This window comes from Artibeus jamaicensis, unplaced genomic scaffold, assembly GCF_021234435.1.
Source record: "Artibeus jamaicensis isolate MK-2021 breed Jamaican fruit bat unplaced genomic scaffold, CSHL_Jam_final contig_233, whole genome shotgun sequence".
NCBI lineage: Eukaryota > Metazoa > Chordata > Mammalia > Chiroptera > Phyllostomidae > Artibeus > Artibeus jamaicensis.
Genome location: NW_026521486.1, coordinates 48217503 through 48240826, shown reverse-complemented (window position 1 = coordinate 48240826; position 23324 = coordinate 48217503). Strand labels below are relative to the sequence as shown.

Sequence of the window (23324 nt, the reverse complement as noted above, 5' to 3'; positions counted from 1 at the left end):
GCCTCCCATTCCCCAAACATGCTTCAGCTGGTCCCTTCAAGATTAAACAGCCTTTAATCCTGTCAGTCCCCTGCACGCTCACCTACCTGCCTGCCTGCTAGCCTAGGGCCTGTCTGGCTCTGCTCCTCCTATCCACTTGGCTCTCAGGCTTTTCTGAAATCTCTGCTGTCAGGCTGAGGCCCAGTTTGGGAGCTGGGGTGTTCTGCTCCTTAGTCTGGCTCCTGGCCTTCATTTAGCCAGGGGTTCACACCTCCTTCCCCCAACACCAAAGAGGAAAGCAGCTTAGTTAAGGCACATTTAGCTGCCTCACTTTACACAACTCTCTGCCTATAAGGTTGCTGATATCGATAGCTCTCCCAGCAAAGAGGAAGAAGATGATGATGACGACACCATGCAAAATACCGTGGTTCTCTTCTCCAATACAGACAAGTTTGTCCTAATGCAGGTACCGTATGTGACGAGTATAGTCTCGTTCTTATTGAGACCTGGCAGACTGACACTGGGTGTATGTGTTTAGGTGGGTAAAGCAGATGCAGAAAACCAAGGATCTTCTCCTCTACCCAGCTAATGAGGAAACAGTGAATCAGAATCACATTGTTCATTTGTTCATCCATCAAATTTTTCTTGAGTGTCTCCGAGTTTGGCTCTGAGCTAGGAGCTAGAGATTTAGCAGTGAAAAGGCAGGAATGGTTTCTGCCCTATTGAAGGTGATAGTCTGGGGAGCTTGTGTGTGTGCTCACCTGAATAATCTCAGAGCTGGTAGAACACTGGCACATGTTACTCTCTCAGCCTGACCAGTCTTTACTCGTCTGCTCTTCTTTTTACTACTTAACTTACCCACACCAGGCAGTTTCAGTTCACACTACCTGATCAGATGAGCAATGCATGCTGGGAAGGGGCATGGTCCTGCGACGGCTCACAGTGTGAAGCCAGGGCCTTTGGTTCACCTGACTTCTTCCCTCAGATTTGAGTTGTAGTCAGTTGTCAGGACTGAGTGTGGTGAGGAGACCCAGATGGACATTGGAGTTTTTGTATATTTTCCTAGGACATGTGTGTGGTGTGTGGTAGCTTTGGCCGGGGAGCTGAGGGCCACCTCCTTGCCTGTTCCCAGTGTTCACAGTGCTATCACCCATACTGTGTCAACAGCAAGGTGAGTTCACGGTCCTACAGACCCAAGCTGTGGGATGGGGCCACTTATTTCTTATTCTAGGCCCCACACTACTTAAAAGGGGCCATTGGTAATGGAAGTCATTCATCAGACTCATCTTGGGGAAAAACACTTTGGAAATAGTGGTCGTCTTTATAGTTTCTGGGTGGTAGACCATGACTTGCCAGTATAACTCAGTCTACCATACAAACTGTGAGAACTTTACTAGTAGAAAACATGATAGAGTCTGGAGATAAAATGTAAAATGGAGAGCCCTGGCTGGTGTAGCTCAGTGAATTGAGCCACAGGCCTGTGAAGCAAAGGGTCGCCGGTTCGGTTCCCAGTCAGGGCACATGCCTGGGTTGTGGGCCAGGTCCCCAGTGGGGGACACATGAGAGGCAACCACACATTGATGTTTCTCTCCCACTCTTTCTCCTTCCCTTCCCCTCTCTCTAGAAATAAATAAATAAATAATTTTAAAAAAATGTAAAATGGAAATCATAAGCAATGGTCTACAAAGAGAAGGCCGTGTTTTTTACCCAAGCGTGATCCGTTGGTTTGGTGTTTTCATTAATGTTAACTTAGAGCTTGTCCAATGCTAACATTCCCTAACTTGTAGCAGAAGTAGGTTTTAAATATTCAAGAAAAATGGGCGGAAATACAACCTAATCTATCCACAAGCTTGTCGGGGACTTGACTAGTGAAAGATTGTCATTCTGTTCTCGTAATGAGGGAGTGACCAGGTGAGGCTGTTCTCTGAACGGCAGAGATCCCTGGGAGCCTAAGTTTAGAGTCACTAGAGGGTGTAGCAAAAGTAGGTTTAGAGTTGTGTGTATGGAAAACAGTACAATAATCAAATAATACAAGAATAAATTGTTTGATGTACTCAGAACTATAAGCCTACTTTTGCCTCACCCTGTATTTTGGGGGTGAGGGTGTTCCGCACAGCCTCTCTTTGCTCAAATGGAGGGCTAGCCTGGGCACTGGGGTCCTCCCGCCCCATTCATATAAGTCTGCCTTCCCTCTGCCTCATATCCTGAAAAATTGCCATCCTCCACACCAGATCACCAAGGTGATGCTGCTGAAGGGCTGGCGTTGTGTGGAATGCATCGTGTGCGAGGTGTGCGGCCAGGCCTCAGACCCTTCACGCCTGCTGCTCTGTGACGACTGTGACATTAGCTACCACACGTACTGCCTGGACCCCCCACTGCTCACCGTGCCCAAGGGCGGCTGGAAGTGCAAGTGGTAAGGAGACCCAGGATCTTCAGAAGGGCCCTGGGCCTGAGATGTCAGAGTAGATGTGATGTTGAGTGCAGGACAGAGGCTGCGTTTAGAAGACCATCTGGTCACGTGGTTCTCAGCAATCACCTCTGGATGCTTTGGATAGGTTAGGGGCTGAGCGCCTGCTTTTCTACTTTCTCCAGGTGTGTGTCGTGTATGCAGTGTGGGGCCGCCTCCCCTGGCTTCCACTGTGAATGGCAGAACAGTTACACGCATTGCGGGCCTTGTGCCAGCCTGGTGACCTGCCCTATCTGTCATGCCCCGTATGTAGAAGAGGACCTACTGATCCAATGCCGCCATTGTGAACGGTGAGGGTGCCCCTTTCCCCTTGTTTGGCTTCCTCTTCCCTTGTTTTCAGCTTTGCATTGTCTGGGTTTGTCTCCTCACATGTGCCTTCTCCCAGGTGGATGCATGCCGGCTGTGAGAGCCTCTTCACGGAAGATGACGTGGAGCAGGCCGCTGATGAGGGCTTTGACTGTGTCTCCTGCCAGCCTTACGTGGTAAAGCCTGCTGGTGAGTGCCAGGTGCTGGGAATGGGGAGCAGGAGTCAGGGCTGGGGTGTCCTTGGTTCAAGACAGGGCCTCAAACTGCCTTGGTTTGTCCTTCTTGCCACAGTGCCTGTTGCACCTCCAGAGTTGGTGCCCATGAAGGTGAAAGAGCCAGGTGAGTCTTGGAATTCTGAGTGCCAAAGCCAGAGGAGAGCTGACTGTCTAGTCCAGCCCTAACCCCCTAACTTTATGTCATTTGAAGAGGAGGAAACTTCAGAGCCAGGGAGATTCAGTAGCCTGCCCAAGGTCACCCAGTAGGTTAGTGACAAAGTTATGACTACAACCAAGGCCTCAAGTTTCCCAGGCACAGTTCCTGCCACCAGGAAATATGGCCTCTGTACTGCCAGGATGTCATTCCCAAAGAGCACAGGGCCCGCTGTTTCTCCAGTGAAGGGGCTGGGGCCATCTCCTTCTCCATTATGATGTAGGCATTGTTCGTGGCATCTCGGATGCTCTGTGCTGGCTTTCAGCACATAGGGGCACTCCTAGCCCCAGACAATTAGAGAATGTATTTAGTGAACCTAGGGTTAATCACAAGCAAAGTCATTCATGCTTCTGCAGCAGCAATCTCTTAGTCCCCGTGGGTTACTGGTGGAGAATTGGGACCTTAGCTAACCCCCAGTGGTGGCCTGTCTTCTCCACCCCTCAAGCCTCAGGCTGGACTTTGGTCTGTCTCTCTCTCACTGCTTTGGTCCCAGCAGGGGACTTAGGCTAAAACTTGGAGTTCTGGTTCCCCTGGGGTCACATGCTCTTCCCCTTTGCGCAGAACCCCAGTACTTTCGCTTCGAGGGTGTGTGGCTGACAGAAACTGGCATGGCTGTCCTGCGTAACCTTACCATGTCACCCCTACACAAGCGGCGCCAGCGGCGAGGACGGCTTGGCCTCCCAGGCGAGGCTGGGTTGGAAGGTTCTGAGCCCTCAGATGCCCTTGGCCCTGATGACAAGAAGGATGGGGACCTGGACACCGACGAGCTGCTCAAGGGCGAAGGTTAGGCTAGAGAATCTCAGGGAGTGACAGAGTAGGGGGAGCGTGCCTGTGAGAGCTGGAGGCTTGGTGGGAGCACACTCCCAGTCACTCTGAACCACTGTTGGTCTTGTTCAAATGGTTCTGGCAAGGCACTTGGCTTTGTTCTTGGGTGGCAGGACAACAAAATTGAAGGGCCCATGCCTGTCCTTTGCCTCCATCTCTCTGCTCTGTTTGAATATGCAGCTGGTGTGGAGCACATGGAGTGCGAAATTAAACTGGAGGGCCCCGTCAGCCCTGACATGGAGCCTGGCAAGGAGGAGACCGAAGAGAGCAAAAAACGCAAACGCAAACCCTATAGGCCTGGTGAGCCCCTAGGATGGGCAGCGGGGTGGGGAGGGGTTGGTTCACCCAGTCCCCAGCCGCTTCTCAGCCTCAGCTCTGCCTCCTCGTAGGCATTGGTGGTTTCATGGTGCGACAGCGGAAATCCCACACACGTGTGAAAAAGGGGCCTGCTGCACAGGCGGAGGTGTTGAGTGGGGATGGGCAGCCCGACGAGGGTGAGACGGGTGAGGGCTCCAGCAGGGCCTGGGAGATGGTGGGGATCACAGGACCTACAGGGCAGTGCCAGGGAGGCCTGGGGGGATGGCTCACTCCAAGGGCCAAGAGGGTGGTGGGCCCAGTTGGTGCTGGGGGAGAAAATAGGCAGAAAAACATTAAGCCAAGTTCGGAATAATATGCTCAGTGTCCCCAGAGAAGCCAACACTTCCTATTCTGTTCCTAGTGATGCCTGCTGACCTGCCAGCAGAGGGCTCTATAGACCAGAGCTTAGCTGATGTGGATGAGAAGAAGAAGCAGCAGAGGCGAGGGCGCAAGAAGAGCAAACTAGAAGACATGTTTCCTGCTTACCTGCAGGTGGGCCTTAGGCTCTGCAGGGTGCAGGATGGGCTGGGGCTGTCTGCCTTGCAGGACATGAAGAAACCTCTTTCTTCCTGCCTTTCCTGCAGGAGGCCTTTTTTGGGAAGGAGCTGCTTGATCTGAGCCGGAAAGCCCTTTTTGCAGTTGGAGTGGGCCGTCCCAGCTTTGCACTAGGAACCCCAAAAGTCAGGGGGGATGGAGGCTCAGATAGGAAGGAGCTCCCCACCTTACAGAAAGGTCAGTCACGTCAGGGGCTGGTCGTCTAAAGGGACCCAACTTTCCTCTGTGCTCAGCAGTTGGTAAGGGAATTTGGTGGGGAGTGAGCTGGTCTCCAGGAAATGAGGGTAGGTCAAGGGCCCTTGCCTGTTGAGCTGGGGACCCATTCTGAATGTCAGATGTAGGGCATCTCTGATTGGGGTGGCAACTGTTGCTTGTAGGAGATGATGGTGCGGAGGTTGCAGATGAAGAATCCCGTGGTCCTGAAGGCAAGGCTGATACACCAGGTGAGGGCCATTGAGGGGACTTCCTCCTAGCTGGATTTTGCTTCTGTCAACCTGTTGTGTCCCTGAGCACTGTCAGAGTTGGAGACTGGAAACTGTTCCATGCTGTGCTTTGGTTTGGCTTGGCCAGTATGGTACTTCCGTGCTGGCCTTGACTCGTGGGTTTCTCCTGGCCACTGCAGGTCCTGAGGATGGAGGCGTAAAGGCATCCCCAGTGCCCAGTGACCCCGAGAAACCAAGCACCCCAGGAGAAGGGATGCTTAGCTCTGACTTAGACAGGATTCCCACAGAAGGTGAGACTGTGACCTATACTTTTCATTTTTTAACGGTCCTCTGTGGGAGAAGGTCCTGTGTATGGGACTGTCATCTGTACAGTGGGGAGTTCTAGGCACCTTCCCTGGCCATGATTGTTTGTAGATGTGTGGTGCTCCTTCACATACCCAGTCTGCCTCAGCATCATCCTCAATCAATTCCCCACAGAGCTGCCCAAGATGGAATCCAAGGACTTGCAGCAGCTCTTTAAGGACGTTCTGGGTTCTGAACGAGAGCAGCCTCTGGGTTGTGGAACCCCTGGCCTAGACGGCAGCCGTACACCACTGCAGAGGCCCTTTCTTCAAGGTGATATGGGTGGTTTGAAGACTGGTGTTCAGATAAGGCCAAGCTTGCCCCCAGGATGGGCCACCTGCTCCCTTTCTCTGATCCTGTGTCGCTTACAGGTGGACTCCCTTTGGGCAATCTCCCCTCCAGCAGTCCAATGGACTCCTACCCGGGCCTCTGCCAGTCCCCATTCTTGGATTCTAGGTTGGTATCTATGATTAACCTTTGTGGGCTATTGCCATTGTCCCTTCCCTCCAGTTGGGCCCATGCCACGGGAGGGAACCTCGGACTTCTGGGTGCTGTACTAATACGTCCCCTGGCTCCTTTCCACCTCCTTGTTGGTGGCCCTCCTCTGTTGGGGCAGGGCACTGGCCTGACTCATCTGGGGTGGAATGTGGCATCCTGCCCCCTGTGACTCTCTGCCCCTGCGCCCCAGGGAGCGCGGGGGCTTCTTTAGCCCGGAACCTGGTGAACCAGACAGCCCCTGGACAGGCTCAGGGGGCACTACGCCCTCCACCCCTACTACACCCACTACAGAGGGTGAGGGCGATGGGCTCTCCTATAACCAGCGGAGTCTTCAGCGCTGGGAGAAGGACGAAGAGTTGGGCCAACTCTCCACCATCTCGCCTGTGCTCTATGCCAACATTAACTTTCCCAATCTCAAGCAAGATTACCCAGGTACCTGTGGGACAAGGGCATGGGAGACAATAACCGGTAACATGGTGGGTGTAGGGGACACCTGCCAAGTCTCCTAATGCAATCCCTCTGCCTTCCAGACTGGTCTAGCCGTTGCAAACAGATAATGAAGCTCTGGAGAAAAGTTCCAGCTGCTGACAAAGCCCCCTACCTGGTGAGACAGAAGGAAACCTGGGTCAGCGTGGGAACTGAGTGGGGAGCGTGTTTTCGGGAAATTTGCTTCAGTTCTTTCCCTTCCCCACTCCTGAAGCAGCTGGGCCAGAGGGATCAGCTTTTGGATAGGGAGTGTGAGTGACATGATGGACAGGGGCTGGGCATGAGACTGAGCCCTAGGCCTGAGGCTTTGTCTTCCATTCTTCAGCAAAAGGCCAAAGATAACCGGGCAGCTCACCGCATTAACAAGGTGCAAAAGGTGAGTGGGGCCCCACTGAGCTGCCACCGATGCCCGTGGCGGGCGGCCTCTTTAAGGGCGGGGTATAGGGCCTGTGCACAGCAGTCTGACTGCTCTGTGCCTGGTCTCCTCCCGCAGCAGGCGGAGAGCCAGATCAGCAAACAGACCAAGGTGGGCGACATGGCCCGTAAGACTGACCGACCGGCCCTACATCTCCGCATTCCCCCCCAGCCAGGGGCACTGGGCAGTCCGCCCCCTGCTGCGGCCCCCACCATTTTCATTGGCAGCCCCACTACCCCCGCCGGCTTGTCTACCTCTGCGGATGGGTTCCTGAAGCCGCCGGCGGGCACGGTGCCCGGCCCCGACTCGCCCGGTGAGCTCTTCCTCAAGCTCCCACCCCAGGTGCCTGCCCAAGTGCCTTCGCAGGAACCCTTTGGACTGGCCCCTGCCTACACTCTGGAGCCCCGCTTCCCCACAGCACCCCCCACTTATCCTCCCTTTCCTAGTCCAACTGGGGCCCCCGTGCAGCCCCCAACGCTGGGTGCCTCATCTCGCCCTGGGACTGGCCAGCCAGGGGAATTCCACACCACTCCTCCCAGCACTCCCCGACACCAGCCCTCGACACCTGATCCCTTTCTCAAACCCCGTTGCCCCTCACTGGACAACCTGGCTGTGCCTGAGAGCCCTGGGGTAGGGGGTGGCAAGGCTTCTGAGCCCCTGCTGTCACCCCCGCCTTTTGGGGAGTCTCGGAAAGCCCTGGAGGTGAAGAAGGAAGAGCTTGGGGCATCCTCTCCTAGCTATGTGCCCCCAAACCTGGGCTTTGTTGACTCACCCTCCTCAGGCCCCCACCTGGGCAGCCTGGAGTTAAAGGCACCTGATGTCTTCAAAGCCCCCCTGACCCCTCGGGCATCTCAGGTAGAGCCCCAGAGCCCGGGCTTGGGCCTAAGGCCCCAGGAGCCATCCCCTGCTCAGGCTTTGGCCCCTTCTCCCCCTAGCCACTCAGATATCTTTCGCCCTGGCTCCTACCCTGACCCTTATGCTCAGCCCCCATTGACTCCTCGGCCCCAACCCCCACCCCCTGAGAGCTGCTGTGCCCTACCCCCTCGATCACTGCCCTCTGACCCTTTCTCCCGAGTGCCTGCCAGTCCCCAGTCCCAGTCCAGCTCCCAGTCCCCATTGACACCCCGTCCTCTGTCTGCTGAGGCTTTCTGCCCATCCCCTGTGACCCCTCGCTTCCAATCCCCTGACCCTTATTCCCGCCCACCCTCTCGCCCTCAGTCCCGTGACCCATTTGCCCCACTGCATAAGCCACCCCGACCCCAGCCCCCTGAAGTTGCCTTTAAGTCTGGGCCTCTAGCCCATACTCCACTGGGGGCTGGTGGCTTCCCAGCAGCCCTGCCCTCAGGGCCAGCAGGTGAGCTCCATGCCAAGGTCCCAAGTGGGCAGCCCCCCAATTTTGCCCGGTCCCCTGGGACGGGTGCATTTGTGGGCACCCCCTCTCCCATGCGTTTCACTTTCCCTCAGGCAGTAGGGGAGCCTTCTTCCTTAAAGCCGTCTATCCCTCAGCCTGGTCTCCCTCCACCCCATGGGATCAACAGCCATTTTGGGCCTAGCCCTACTTTGGGCAAGCCTCAAAGCACAAACTACTCAGTAGCCACAGGAAACTTCCACCCATCGGGTAGCCCCCTGGGACCCAGCACCGGGTCCACAGGAGAGGGCTATGGGCTGTCCCCGCTACGCCCCCCGTCAGTTCTACCACCACCCGCACCCGATGGATCCCTCTCCTATCCACCCCACGGAGCCTCACAGCGGGTTGGCATCACCTCTCCAGTCGATAAGCGAGAAGACCCAGGGGCTGGAATGGCCAGCTCTTTGGCGGCACCTGAACTTCCAGGTACCCAGGACCCAGGCATCTCCAGCCTCAGCCAGACAGAGCTGGAGAAGCAACGGCAGGTGAGTTGACATTGTGGAGCTGAGCCCCCATATCTTCATGGTCCCTGTGCTATCCCTTTAATTGGAACAGGACAGACTTAGCCCTCTTCTGTTCTCTGCACAGCGCCAGCGACTACGAGAGCTGCTGATTCGGCAACAGATCCAGCGCAACACCCTGCGGCAAGAGAAGGAAACAGCTGCAGCAGCTGCAGGAGCAGTGGGGGCCCCGGGCAGCTGGGGTGCTGAGCCCAGCAGCCCTGCCTTTGAGCAGCTGAGTCGAGGCCAGACCCCCTTCACTGGGACCCAGGTAGATAGAGTGGCAAGGTGTGATGGGCCAGGATACTGAAGGTGGCCCCATCTTCATCTACCTCTTTCTCTCCTAGGATAAGAGCAACCTTGTAGGGCTGCCCCCAAGCAAGCTGGGTGGCCCCATCCTAGGGCCAGGGGCTTTCCCCAGTGACGACCGACTCTCCCGGCCACCTCCACCAGCCACCCCTTCCTCTATGGATGTGAATAGCCGGTGAGGCTCCAGGGGCTTCCCCGGGGGTAAACCAAGGGAACAGACTTCGTCACTTTTGTGTACTCTGATTTACCCATCTGTCTAATCCTTCTCCTGTCTCGTTTACTCTTGTTTTCTATTCCTTCCCCCTCGCCACATTAATTCTACCCTTCCCTATGCCCTAGGCCCATGTTCTAGATCCTCTACCTTGATGTCATCTTACTGACTACTGCATATTTTTCCAGGCAACTGGTGGGAGGCTCCCAAGCCTTCTATCAGCGAGCACCCTATCCTGGGTCCCTGCCCTTACAGCAGCAGCAGCAACACCTGTGGCAGCAGCAGCAGCAGCAGCAAGCAACAGCAGCAAATTCCATGAGACTTGCCATGTCTACTCGCTTTCCATCAACTCCTGGGCCTGAACTTGGCCGCCAGGCCCTAGGTTCCCCCTTGGTGGGACTCCCCACCCGCCTGCCTGGCCCCGGTGAGCCAGTGCCTGGTCCAGCTGGCCCTGCCCAGTTCATTGAGTTGCGGCACAATGTACAGAAAGGACTAGGACCTGGGGGGGCTCCATTTCCTGGTCAGGGCCCCCCTCAGAGACCCCGTTTTTACCCTGTAAGTGAGGACTCCCACCGACTGGCTCCTGAAGGGCTTCGTGGTCTGGCAATATCAGGCCTTCCCCCACAGAAACCCTCAGCCCCCACTGAACTGAACAATAGCCTCCATCCAGCATCCCACAGCAAGGCTCCCACCCTGCCCACTGGCTTGGAGCTTGTCAGCCGGCCCCCCTCGAGCACTGAGCTTGGCCGCCCCCTTTCTCTGGCCTTGGAAGCTGGGAAGTTGCCCTGTGAGGACTCTGAGCTGGATGATGACTTTGATGCCCACAAGGCCCTAGAGGATGATGAGGAGCTTGCTCACTTGGGCCTGGGTGTGGATGTGGCCAAGGGAGATGATGAGCTAGGCACTCTGGAAAACCTGGAGACCAACGATCCCCACCTGGATGACCTGCTCAATGGGGATGAGTTTGACCTCCTGGCCTATACTGACCCTGAGTTGGACACTGGGGACAAAAAGGACATCTTCAATGAGCACTTGAGGCTAGTGGAGTCAGCCAATGAAAAGGCTGAGCGGGAGGCCTTGTTGCAGGGGGTGGAGCCAGGGGTTCTGGGCCCAGAGGAGCGCCCTCCCCCTGCTGCTGATGCCTCTGAGCCCCGTCTGGCATCAGTGCTCCCTGAGGTGAAGCCCAAGGTGGAGGAGAGTGGGCGCCACCCTTCCCCTTGCCAGTTCACCATCACCAGCCCCAAGGTAGAGCCAGCACCTGCCACCGCTTCCCTAGGCCTGGGGCTGAAGCCAGGGCAGAGTGTGATGGGCAGCCGGGACACACGGATGGGCACGGGACCCTTTCCCAGCAGTGGGCGCACAGCTGAAAAGAGCCCCTTTGGAGCCACAGGCGGTCCACCAGCTCACCTGCTAACTGCTAGCCCACTGAGTGGCCCAGGAGGGTCCTCCTTGCTGGAAAAGTTTGAGATGGGGAGTGGGTCCCTGACCTTGCCCGGTGGACATGCAGCATCTGGGGATGAGCTGGACAAGATGGAGAGCTCACTGGTAGCCAGTGAGTTACCCCTGCTCATTGAGGATCTATTGGAGCATGAAAAGAAGGAGCTGCAGAAGAAGCAGCAGCTTTCAGCACAGCTGCAGCCTCCCCAGCAGCAGCAGCAGCAGCAGCAGCAGCACTCTCTACTGCCCACACCAGGTCCTGCCCAGGCCATGTCTTTGCCACATGAGGGCTCTTCCAGTTTGGCTGGGCCTCAGCAACAGCTCGCTCTGGGACTTGGAGGTTCCCGACAGCCAGGCTTGGCCCAACAATTGATGCCCACCCAGCCACCAGCTCATGCCCTTCAGCAGCGCCTGGCCCAACCCATGGCCATGGTGTCCAACCAAGGGCATATGCTAAGTGGGCAGCATGGAGGGCAGGCAGGCTTGGTGCCCCAGCAGGGCCCACAGCCAGTGCTGACACAGAAGCCTGTGGGTGCCATGCCACCATCCATGTGCATGAAACCCCAGCAGTTGGCGATGCAGCAGCAGCTGGCTAACAGCTTCTTCCCAGATACAGGTAACCTCTACTGGGGGCACTGGTTTAGTAACTCAAGGGTGATCACTGTCACTAACAAATGGACACTAAGGCTGCAGACCTAAGATAATTCATAGTTAAGGGAGATGGGGCACAAAGGTTTGACTAGTTAACATATTAGTGGTGTAGGCGGAAGCACTGTAGTTTTTAAGGAGAGAGGAATATTGCCTGGCAGGTAGATATTCAGATATTGGAGTGAATGAATGGGATGAATGCATGAAGCGTGATTAGCAAAGGCTTTGTAGCTATTGTGAGACTGAAAGATTTGGACTTAGATAGAAGTGGTACAAGAGAAAATACTCCAGGTAGGTAAAAAGACTGGAATAGAGTTGACGCTGGAACAATAGGGACCTTACTGGTAAGAAAGCCAGTGGGAGGTATTTGGAGACGAGGTGAAATGGTTAGGCTGGAGTAGACTTTGTATAGAGGGAAGTGAGTGGGTACTGCCATGATTCTGGAGAGGTAAGAAAGGGGGCCAGATTGAAAACGAACTCAAATTATAATGGCATTTATTGAGTAATTACTGTTTATAATCAGTATGCTGAATGCTTTACATTCATTATGTAATCACAAGCTCACTGAACAGGTACTGTTATTATCTTTGACTATAGAAAAGGAAACTGAGGCGTGGAGGTGATAACTTACCCAGTATCACACAACTGACAGCTAGAGTTTGAACCCTGGCCCTCCGATCCTCTTAACTGCGTTGCTGCCTCAAAAGACCAGGGAAGGGAGTTTGGTTAGTCCTTTAAAAAGTGGGCAGTCAGTTAAGTTTTCTGAGTGGTAGAGAAATATACAGTGTATGTGATTTTTAAAAGATTAGAGTTTTTGGTTTGTGCTTACTTCTCCTTTTTCTCCCAGTATCCTGGACAGGCAGGTGAGTGGGCTGCAGGTGGTCCACGTTGGGCCCATGACAGCCTTGGTATCTAGGGCTTTGCCACAGGGCCTGCATCTTGGGTTCCGGGACTGTACTAGTTGCTCTAAGAACACTTCTTTTGAAGAACACTTTCTAAGTCATAAAATGTACAGTTAATCCTTGAACAGTATGAGGTTAAAGGTCCTGACCCCCACGTAGTCATATCTACATGTACAAGGGAGGACCCCAGAAATGGAATTATCTTTTTGGAGGACAGGCGCCCCAGACTTCCATCGCTAGGTGAGCATTCTAGGAACCCATCTGTGTCAGTGTACCAGCTGGCGTTGTTGTGAGACTCTGTGTTTGGCCTCAGTGAATTATTTTTGAAGGCTCTTCAAATGCTTTAGCCCATTTCATGGCGGGTGACTTACAAGTGCATCTGCCCACACTGCACTGAGTGTTCAGCAGTTTTGACCAAAAACAGCATGACCCCTGTGCCACACCCTCCTTATTCACGTGATCTCTCCCTGAGCGATTCAGTTTGTCTTCCTGGATGATAAAAGTCTTCAAAGGGAAACGTTTTGCCACATGAAAGAGGTGAAACAAAATATGGCAGAAGCACTAAAAGGTATCAAAATTGATGAGTTCAAAAAGTTTTGAGCAGGGGGAAGAAGTCTCGATAGGTATATTGCATCAAGTGGAGATTACTTGGAAGGTGACTGAAGTTTAAATATGAGAATAAATACACAATTTTTAATAAATAAATTCTGGGTATTTTTGGTTCCACCCCTTGTAACTTTTGATTTCCCCAAAAACTTAACCGCTAATAGCCTACTGTTAGGTGGAAGCCTTACCTATTAACACAAACAGTCAATTCACACATATTCTGGACTGTACTCTTAACAAAGAAAATGTTACTGAGAAAATCATAAAGAAGAAAAATACATTTTCATTAGTTACTGAAAAAAAATCTGTATGTAATTGGACCCCTGTGGTTCAAACCCATGTTGTTCAAGAGTCAGCTGCACTTCCCTTCTTGTCGTATGTGATCTCAGCAGCTCCATGAGGTAGTAGGAAGTCATGATCTTTACCAAGTAAAGGAGTAAACTGAGGCTCGAACAGGTGGAATAACATTGATAGATTGGCTTAACAAATATTTACTCAGAACAAGTAACAGTTCTGTGGGTAAGTAGACCTGAGTTACCTAGGCTGCCTGGCTCCTAGTCCACTGGCCTTTCCATCATGCTATGCCATTGTTTTGCTTGGCTTCATAGAGGTCAAGGTGTTGTTCGGAGTAGCAGGCATAGAATGGAGCATTGACCACATGCCCAGCTCACTTGGTCTTTCCCTCTCCAGACCTGGACAAATTTGCTGCAGAAGATATCATTGATCCCATTGCCAAGGCCAAGATGGTAGCTTTGAAAGGCATCAAGAAGGTAATGGCTCAGGGCAGCATTGGAGTGGCACCTGGTATGAACAGGTAAGACTTAGATGGGAATTGACCCTTTTCTTTCTCCTTCCTGATCTTCCCTACTTTTCCACCTCTTTGCCTTTCAACTTTCCTCATTACCAACATATCCTCTTTGTTTTGGTAAACTCTAGGCAGCAAGTTTCCTTGCTAGCCCAGAGGCTCTCAGGGGGTACTGGCAGCGATCTACAGAACCATGTGGCAGCTGGGAGTGGCCAGGTAAGTGGTCAGATGGGAGGAAAAACTTGTGTCCTGTGCTTAAGGCTACCCTTCTTAGGGGCTGGTATAGAACAGTGACTCTTTAGCAATCTCTGTCATTGCAGGAGCGGAATGCCAGTGATCCCTCCCAGGCTCGTCCCAATCCTCCCACTTTTGCCCAGGGAGTGATCAGTGAGTATGGGGATGGGGTAGAGCCTACAAGAAAGTGGCTAGGGGCAGGCAAAGAAAGAGGGATTGAGATCACCATTTGTAGGTCCTGACACCCAGCTTTCTTTTTTAGATGAGGCTGACCAGCGGCAGTATGAGGAGTGGCTGTTCCATACTCAACAGCTCTTACAAATGCAGCTGAAGGTACTAGAGGAGCAAATTGGTGTGCACCGCAAATCCCGGAAAGCTCTGTGTGCCAAGCAGCGTACTGCCAAAAAGGCTGGCCGGGAGTTCCCAGAGGCTGATGCTGAGAAGCTCAAGCTCGTTACGGAGCAGCAGAGCAAGATCCAGAAACAGCTAGATCAGGTGGGGAAAGCAGGCTTCAGCCTAATAACTAGGCACCAGGAAAATGGATGGCATGGGTGGGCAGGCCCAAAGCTGATGTCCCCAACCCTTGCCTATTAGGTCCGGAAGCAGCAGAAGGAGCACACGAATCTCATGGCAGAATATCGGAATAAGCAGCAGCAACAGCAGCAGCAGCAGCAGCAGCAACAGCAGCAACAACACTCAGCTGTGCTGGCCCTTAGCCCTTCCCAGAGTCCTCGGCTACTCACCAAGCTCCCTGGTCAACTGCTCCCTGGCCATGCGCTACAGCCACCGCAGGGGCCCCCCAGTGGGCAAGCTGCAGGTCTTCGCCTGCCCCCAGGGGGCATGGCACTACCTGGACAGCCTGGTGGGCCCTTCCTTAACACGACCCTGGCCCAACAGCAACAACAGCAACATTCTGGTGGGGCTGGGGCCCTAGCAGGCCCCTCAGGGGGCTTTTTCCCTGGCAACCTTGCTCTTCGTGGCCTGGGAACTGATTCGAGGCTTTTGCAGGAAAGGCAGATGCAGCTACAGCAGCAGCGCATGCAGCTTGCCCAGAAACTGCAGCAGCAGCAGCAGCAACAGCAACAGCAGCATCTCCTAGGTCAGGTGGCCATCCAGCAGCAGCAGGGCCCAGGGGTACAGGCAAACCAGGCTCTGGGTGCCAAGCCTCAGGGGCTTCTGCCTTCCAGCAGCCATCAGGGCCTCTTGGTTCAGCAGTTGTCCCCTCAACCACCTCAGGGGCCCCAGGGCATGCTGGGCCCTGCCCAGGTGGCAGTGTTGCAGCAGCAGCAGCAGCAGCAGCAACAGCATCCTGGAGCTTTGGGCCCCCAGGGCCCTCACAGACAGGTGCTTCTGACCCAGTCCCGGGTGCCGAATTCACCTCAGCTGGCACAGCAGAGTCAGGGCCCTATTGGACACCGACTGGTCACAGCCCAGCAACAGCAGCAGCACCAACAGCAGGGATCTATGGCAGGGCTTTCTCATCTTCAACAGGGTCTGTTGCCACATAGTGGGCAGCCCAAACTTAGCGGTCAACCAATGGCCTTACAGCAACAGCAACTACAGCAACAGCTACAGCAGCAGCAGCTGCAGCAGCAACACTTACAACAGCAACAGCAGCAACACTTACAGCAGCAGCAACAGCTGCAGCAGCAGCAACAGCAGCAGCAGATAGGCCTCTTAAACCCGAGTCGAACTTTACTGTCTCCTCAGCAACAGCAGCAGCAGCAGGTGACAGTTGGTCCTGGAATGCCAGCCAAGCCTCTGCAACACTTTTCTAGCCCTGGAGCCCTGGGCCCAACGCTCCTCCTAACAGGCAAGGAGCAAAGCATTGTAGAGACTCCTCTTCCTCCAGAGGCCACTGAGGGGCCCTCCACACATCAGGGAGGGCCAGGAGCAATAGGGACTGTACCTGAAACAGTGGCTGCTGAACCAGGGGAAGTAAAGCCCTCACACTCTGGGGACTCACAACTCCTACTCATCCAGCCCCAGCCCAACTCTGTGCCTCTGCAGCCACCTCTAAGGCTCCCAGGACAGCAGCAACAGCAAGTTAACTTACTCCACGCAACAGGTGTGGGAAACCAAGGGCAACCAAACAGTGGATCATCTTCAGAGGCCTCTTCTATGCCACACCTGCTGGCTCAATCCTCTGTCTCCTTAGGGGAGCAGCCTGGGCCCATGACTCAGAACCTTTTGGGCTCCCAACAGCCCCTTGGATTAGAGCGGCCCTTGCAGAATAATGCAGGGCCACAGTCTGCCAAACCAGGATCTGTCTCCCACTCCGGGCAGGGCCTGCCCGGGGCTGGAGTCATGCCCACAGTGGGTCAGCTTCGAGCACAGCTCCAAGGAGTTTTGGCTAAAAACCCACAGTTGCGGCACTTGAGTCCTCAGCAGCAGCAGCAGCTGCAGGCACTGCTTATGCAGAGGCAGCTACAGCAGAGTCAGGCAGTACGCCAGACCCCACCCTATCAGGATCCTGGGACCCAGCCCTCTTCCCTCCAGGGCCTCCTAGGCCGTCAACCCCAACTTGGGGGTTTCTCTGGATCACAGACAGGTCCCCTTCAGGAGTTAGGGGCAGGGCTTCGACCTCAGGGCCCACCCGGGCTCCCTGCCCCACTAGGAGCCTTATCAACTGGACCAGTCCTTGGTCCTGTTCATCCCACACCTCCACCATCCAGCCCACAAGAGCCAAAGAGACCTTCTTCACAATTACCGTCCCCCAGCTCCCAGCTCCCCTCTGAGGCCCAGCTTCCTCCTACCCAACCAGGGACCCCAAAACCCCAGGGGCCACCCTTGGAGTTGCCTCCTGGGAGGGTCTCACCTGCTGCTGCCCAGCTTGCAGAGACCTTCTTTGGCAAGGGGCTGGGACCTTGGGATCCCCCAGACAACCCAGCAGAAGCACAGAAGCCAGAACAGAGCAGCCTGTTACCTGGGCATCTGGAGCAGGTGAATGGGCAGGCAGTGCCAGAGCCATCTCATCTCAGCATCAAGCAGGAGCCTCGGGAAGAGCCGTGTGCCCTGGGAGCCCAGGTGGTGAAGAGGGAGGCCAACGGGGAACCAATAGGGGCACCAGGTACCAGCAACCACCTTCTGCTGGCAGGCCCCCGCTCAGAGGCTGGGCATCTGCTCTTGCAAAAGCTTCTACGAGCAAAGAATGTGCAACTCAGCACTGGGCGGGGGCCTGAGGGGCTGCGAGCGGAGATCAACGGGCACATTGACAGCAAGTTGGCTGGGCTGGAGCAGAAACTACAGGGTACCCCGAGCAATAAGGAGGTGAGTACTCTAGCTAGTGTGGAGCAGGTAGAGTGGGGCCTGGAATGTGGGGCAGAGTGAGCAGCTCTTGGTCAAATAGAAGAGGTGAGGGTTCTGAGGAGGACAGCAGTCTTCACTTTGGCTTTATCTGGCTTAGGATACAGCAGCCAGGAAGCCTATGACACCGAAGCCCAAGCGGGTGCAGAAGGCAAGCGACAGGTTGGTGAGCTCCCGAAAGAAGCTGCGGAAGGAGGACGGGGTCAGGGCCAGCGAGGCCTTGCTGAAACAGCTAAAACAGGTGACCCACAGGAGCCAGTCCCCTGGTCCCAACCCAGGATGGGGGCACCCTGGCCCCCAGCTGTGCAGCAATAGAGATGTATGTACTGCAGTTTTCCAACCTTGTCATCTTGCCCCTCCTAGGAGCTGTCCCTGCTACCCCTAACGGAGCCTACCATCACCACCAATTTTAGCCTCTTTGCTCCTTTTGGCAGTGGCTGCCCAATCAATGGGCAGTGCCAGCTGAGGGGGGCCTTTGGAAGTGGGGTGCTGCCCACTGGCCCTGACTACTATTCCCAGCTGCTTACCAAGGTCAGAAAATGGCAATATCTTTTGGGGATAATGAGGTCCTTGGGGAGGTGGAGGTGGGGGTGGAAGACTTGAGGAAATTGCTGATATAGTGTGGGGCCAGGAGATTATGTCAGTCTCCCTATGCTTCCTTGCACACAACACCCCACCCCACCCCCAGAATAACCTGAGTAACCCGCCGACACCACCCTCGTCGCTGCCCCCCACCCCACCCCCATCGGTGCAGCAGAAGATGGTGAATGGTGTCACCCCATCTGAAGAGCTGGGGGAGCACCCCAAGGATACTGCCTCTGCCCGAGATACTGAAGGGACGCTGAGGGGTAAGTCAGGAGCAGAGTGGGCCTCTCTTCTAGGAGGTTATTAGTGGCTGGGGTCCAAGCCTGTCATTGTGTCCTGTTGTACAGTTTGAGATAGGAATAGCTGCATGGGGCCATGTGTCCATACACAACAGGTACCTGAGATAAAAGGGGCCTCCTCAGGACTGATTTGTTGGGGACCAGGATGGGCGTCTGGAGTCTAGAGCCAAGGTAGAGAGGGAGCATGTTAATGAAACTTTTGCTTATGACGAACAGACAGCGTCAGTGGGTATGGAACAGCTGTCAGATCTCGGTACAAATCCTGGCGTCCTGTGTTCATATAACCTTGTTACTGTAGCCCAGTAACTTGATTGACTTGTGAGAGCCTGAGATTCCTCACTGTAAAATAGGTATTATAATACTTTCCTAAGGAATTTGTTAGATTTTTTTTAAGACCTTATTTGTTTTTAGAGAGGGGATAGGAGGGAGAAAGAGAGGGGGAGAAACATTGATGTGCAAGAGAGAAACATCAGTCAGTTGCCTCTTACATACCCTCAACTGGGGACCTGGCCTGCAATCCAGGCATGTGCCCTGATTGGGAATCAAAATGACCTTTCAGCTTGCAGAACAGCACCCAGCCCATTTAGCCACACCAGTTAGGGCAGGAGTTGTTAAAATATATAGGCTGTACCTAAAGCCCAGGGTCTGGCACATTGGAAATGCTCAGATATAGTTCATCTGCTCCAAACTGGTAGATGGGTGGATGTGTAGACAGTGGTCATGGTAACTAAGCTAGATCTTATACTAGTTAAGCTGAAATGTGGTGGAGAAAACACCATCAGCTCTGGCCACCCTCAGCCTGACTTTTCTTCTCCCCGCCTACCCCTCAGATGCTTCAGAGGTGAAGAGTCTAGACCTGCTGGCTGCTTTGCCTACACCCCCTCACAATCAGACTGAGGATGTCAGGTGGGGATTGGGCTAGAAATGGGGGTGAGGAACGAGGGTAGGGGGCAGGTTGTGTTATTTTTCCTTTGGTCAATGACAGGTTTTAAGTAAGGTTGTATACCTGCTATCTCTACATTGGAGGTAGGCGGGTGGGGGGTGTTGGGGGTCTGAAGGGCTGTAGCATCAAATGTTCACTTTTGGCCTACAGGATGGAGAGCGATGAGGACAGTGATTCTCCTGACAGCATTGTGCCAGCTTCATCCCCCGAGAGCATCCTGGGGGAGGAGGCACCTCGTTTCCCTCAGCTGGGCTCGGGCCGATGGGAGCAAGAAGACCGGGCTCTCTCCCCTGTCATCCCCATCATTCCTCGGGCCAGCATTCCAGGTAAGGACTGCCCTGAACATGGACCTGGTGGGCTGGGTTGTCAGAGCTGGGGCAGAGGGGCAGCTGGGGCTCATACAGGTCCCTCTTTCTCATTTAGTCTTCCCAGATACCAAACCTTATGGGGCCTTGGACCTGGAGGCCCCTGGGAAACTACCTGCCACAACTTGGGAAAAGGGCAAAGGAAGTGAGGTGTCTGTCATGCTGACAGTCTCTGCTGCTGCAGCCAAGGTGTGTCCTGGGGGTGCCTCAGAGGCCTGGTGGGTACCAATCCAGAGGGCAGTCCCTGCAGCTAGTCTGGGTAAACATGGTCATTCAGAACTGTGTACTGAGGGTCTGCTGTGTGTAAAAGCCTGGGTGAGTGGCTATGGGGTTAGAGTATGTGGACCCCCTGCGGTAAAGGAGAATATATAATGTGAGAAGACAGCATGGCCCTGTCACATACGGTGAAATTGTTTTTTCCTTAAATTTTAAGTGTTTTGTTGTCAAAGAAAACGGGAAGTCCCAGTTAAAACAACAAAACAGGCCCTGGCTGGTGTAGGTCAGTGAATTGAGTGCAGGCTTGCGAACCAAAGTATCACAGTTCGATTCCCAGTCAGGGCACATGCCTGGGTTGCAGGCCAGTTCCCAGTGGGGGACACACGAGAGGCAACCATACATTGATATTTCTCTCCCTCTCTCCTTCCCTTCCCCTCTAAAGATAAATAAATAAAATCTTTAAAAAAACAAACAAAAAAAAAACCAACAAGGCTCCTTACTACTAGACCCCTCAGTTTCTTTAATTTGCTAATGTGTCACAGATCTTTCAGGTTGGGGGTACAATGTGTATCATTTCCTAAACTTAGTTGCCACAGGCCCCTTTTTGTGGAGCTCCTCTTACGGCTCATGGTGCTTTGGGCAAGGCTACTATAAAGCAAGCACGTGAGAAGAGCTGGGTGGCACAGGGACTGGACTGACCAGCCGCTGGGGAGTTGCGTTCCAGGTGTCCTTGTCCCTGCCAAGCCGGTGGTGGTGCTCACTGTGCACACCCTGCCAACACAGCTCTCTCCTCCCGTCCCCTGCCCTGGCAGAACCTGAATGGTGTGATGGTGGCTGTGGCAGAGCTACTAAGCATGAAGATCCCCAACTCCTATGAGGTGCTGTTCCCAGAGAGCCCCGCCCGGGCAGGCATTGAGCCCAAGAAGGGGGAAGCTGAGGGTCCTGGTAAGTGTGGCAGGAGAACACCTTGGGACCTAAGGGGAATGATTCTGGCAGGAGACTGTAACCCCTCCTTCCTGCAGGTGGGAAGGAGAAGGGTCTGGGAGGCAAGAACCCAGAAGCTGGCCCTGACTGGCTGAAGCAGTTTGATGCAGTGTTGCCTGGCTATACTCTTAAGAGCCAGCTAGACATCTTGAGCCTCCTGAAACAGGTGGGTTTGGGGAGAAAAAGGGGTATGTCTCTGGGCAGGGTGGGGGAAGCAGAGAGTGGAATCTGGGTAGGAGGAGGGAGGGGTGGTTAAGTGAGGGGCTGGCATTAACCATACAGGGCTTGTGCCCTTCTCCCATAGGAGAGCCCTGCCCCAGAGCCACCTACCCAACACAGCTACACCTACAATGTCTCTAACCTGGACGTTCGACAGCTTTCGGCCCCACCTCCTGAAGAACCTTCCCCTCCCCCATCCCCCTTGGCACCCTCTCCTGCCAGCCCGCCGGCTGAACCCCTAGTTGAACTCCCAGCTGAACCCTTAGTTGAGCCGCCAGTCCCCTCACCTCTGCCCCTGGCCTCATCCCCTGAATCTGCCCGGCCCAAACCCCGAGCCCGGCCCCCTGAAGAAGGTGAAGATTCCCGGCCCCCTCGGCTCAAGAAGTGGAAAGGGGTGCGCTGGAAGCGGCTGCGGCTGCTGCTGACCATCCAGAAGGGCAGTGGGCAGCAGGAGGATGAGCGGGAAGTGGCAGAGTTTATGGAACAGTTTGGCACAGCCCTGCGACCTGACAAGGTGCCTCGGGACATGCGGCGCTGCTGCTTCTGTCATGAGGAGGGTGATGGGGCCACTGATGGGCCCGCGCGTTTGCTGAACCTGGACCTGGACCTGTGGGTGCACCTCAACTGCGCGCTGTGGTCCACAGAGGTCTATGAGACCCAGGGCGGGGCACTGATGAATGTGGAGGTGGCCCTGCACCGAGGACTGCTAACCAAGTGCTCCTTGTGCCAGCGTACTGGTGCCACCAGCAGCTGCAATCGCATGCGTTGTCCCAACGTCTACCATTTTGCCTGCGCCATCCGCGCCAAGTGCATGTTCTTTAAGGACAAGACTATGCTATGTCCGATGCATAAGATCAAAGGGCCCTGTGAGCAAGAGCTGAGCTCTTTTGCTGTCTTCCGGCGGGTCTACATTGAGCGGGATGAGGTGAAGCAAATTGCTAGCATCATCCAACGCGGAGAGCGCCTGCACATGTTCCGGGTCGGGGGCCTTGTGTTCCACGCCATTGGACAGTTGCTTCCTCACCAGATGGCTGACTTCCACAGTGCCACTGCCCTTTATCCTGTGGGCTATGAGGCCACACGCATCTACTGGAGCCTCCGCACCAACAACCGCCGCTGTTGCTATCGCTGTTCTATTGGTGAGAACAATGGGCGGCCAGAGTTCATAATCAAAGTCATCGAGCAGGGCCTGGAGGACCTGGTCTTCATCGATGCCTCTCCCCAGGGTGAGCACTGGGCCCTGGAAATGCTAGTGTGGAGTTGGGCGAGTTTCTCCTGGAACCACCGTTACAATGTCAAAAAGGGGTCTGCAGGGTCTTTGTGAGTGATCTTTCTCCCTCTACCTAGGCGAGGTAGAGGTCTCTTGAAGGTCCCCAGAAAAAATGTCTTAGCCTCTCTTACTCACCTTAAATTCCCTTGTGATTGAAGAGATTTTGCCTGTCTAACTTCATTCTGGCTCCTTTTCCTGTCCTCAATGGAACAAAAGGATACAGTTCTGAGACCTTACCATCTGGATCACCCAACCTGATCCTAACCATGCGTTCCCTTTGGTTGCTTTTCTCTGGACAATATTCTTTTGATCTTAGTTTTAGTGTTAATGAATGATGAAAAATAACACTAAGAGTAGTTACCTTTTAGTGAACCTTTAGAAGTGTGCCACAAACTAAGCTAAGTGATTTATATAGATTCTTTAGTTCACATAGCCCTCTGAGGTAAGTAGTAGTATTATGCCCAGGTTATACATAAAGAACTGAGTCTTAGAGAGATTTGAATATTTGGCTTAAGGTCCCATGGTGAGTACTAGAACCTGAACCCAAGTCTTTCAATGCCAAAGCATGCCTGTTCTGGCTCTCCACAAGGCCCATGACCTGTGTCAGGACTCCTGGACCTGGTTCATGTTTCTGTGTCACAAGGCACTCTGATACCCCTATGAGGTGGGAAGTGTCACTTGTGGAGGGAGAGTGGGACTGAGAGGCCATGAGTGACAGGGAGGTGTGTAGACTATAGGAAACAACTATAGCTCCAGATCAAGGTTAGGGCTGGGCTTGCTGCGCAGCAGTTCCCTCTGAGGGTTCCTCTTTTTCCTTGCCTCTTAGCTGTATGGAATCGCATCATCGAGCCGGTGGCTGCCATGAGGAAAGAGGCTGACATGCTGCGGCTCTTCCCTGAGTACCTGAAAGGCGAAGAGCTCTTTGGGCTGACGGTGCACGCTGTGCTACGCATAGCTGAATCAGTAAGGAGGGGC

The 23324-nt window shown here is 54.3% G+C and overlaps 1 protein-coding gene across 9 annotated transcripts in view; it reads left to right on the top strand.

Moving 5' to 3' along the window:
• KMT2D (lysine methyltransferase 2D) overlaps positions 1–23324 on the top strand; it is a 40550-nt gene that overhangs the window by 11684 nt on the left and 5542 nt on the right. For 3 of the 9 annotated variants that reach the window (XM_053662021.1, XM_053662025.1, XM_053662020.1), the window contains exons 14-50: positions 335–445; positions 1046–1150; positions 2211–2392; positions 2572–2736; positions 2832–2941; positions 3044–3091; positions 3743–3964; positions 4187–4306; positions 4396–4509; positions 4725–4855; positions 4948–5095; positions 5296–5361; positions 5541–5651; positions 5839–5976; positions 6075–6159; positions 6392–6633; positions 6732–6805; positions 7013–7063; positions 7181–8995; positions 9099–9281; positions 9358–9494; positions 9719–11583; positions 13814–13937; positions 14060–14144; positions 14231–14315; positions 14425–14657; positions 14757–17432; positions 17569–17709; positions 17832–17999; positions 18157–18316; positions 19183–19258; positions 19446–19621; positions 19719–19849; positions 20689–20821; positions 20899–21026; positions 21165–22305; positions 23176–23312. In XM_053662021.1, coding sequence (XP_053517996.1) covers positions 335–445; positions 1046–1150; positions 2211–2392; positions 2572–2736; positions 2832–2941; positions 3044–3091; positions 3743–3964; positions 4187–4306; positions 4396–4509; positions 4725–4855; positions 4948–5095; positions 5296–5361; positions 5541–5651; positions 5839–5976; positions 6075–6159; positions 6392–6633; positions 6732–6805; positions 7013–7063; positions 7181–8995; positions 9099–9281; positions 9358–9494; positions 9719–11583; positions 13814–13937; positions 14060–14144; positions 14231–14315; positions 14425–14657; positions 14757–17432; positions 17569–17709; positions 17832–17999; positions 18157–18316; positions 19183–19258; positions 19446–19621; positions 19719–19849; positions 20689–20821; positions 20899–21026; positions 21165–22305; positions 23176–23312 — 11817 coding nt within the window. The remainder of the gene's footprint in view (positions 1–334; positions 446–1045; positions 1151–2210; positions 2393–2571; positions 2737–2831; positions 2942–3043; positions 3092–3742; positions 3965–4186; positions 4307–4395; positions 4510–4724; positions 4856–4947; positions 5096–5295; positions 5362–5540; positions 5652–5838; positions 5977–6074; positions 6160–6391; positions 6634–6731; positions 6806–7012; positions 7064–7180; positions 8996–9098; positions 9282–9357; positions 9495–9718; positions 11584–13813; positions 13938–14059; positions 14145–14230; positions 14316–14424; positions 14658–14756; positions 17433–17568; positions 17710–17831; positions 18000–18156; positions 18317–19182; positions 19259–19445; positions 19622–19718; positions 19850–20688; positions 20822–20898; positions 21027–21164; positions 22306–23175; positions 23313–23324) is intronic. The other 6 variants (XM_037135968.2, XM_053662022.1, XM_053662024.1 and 3 more) reach the window with 6 other exon arrangements.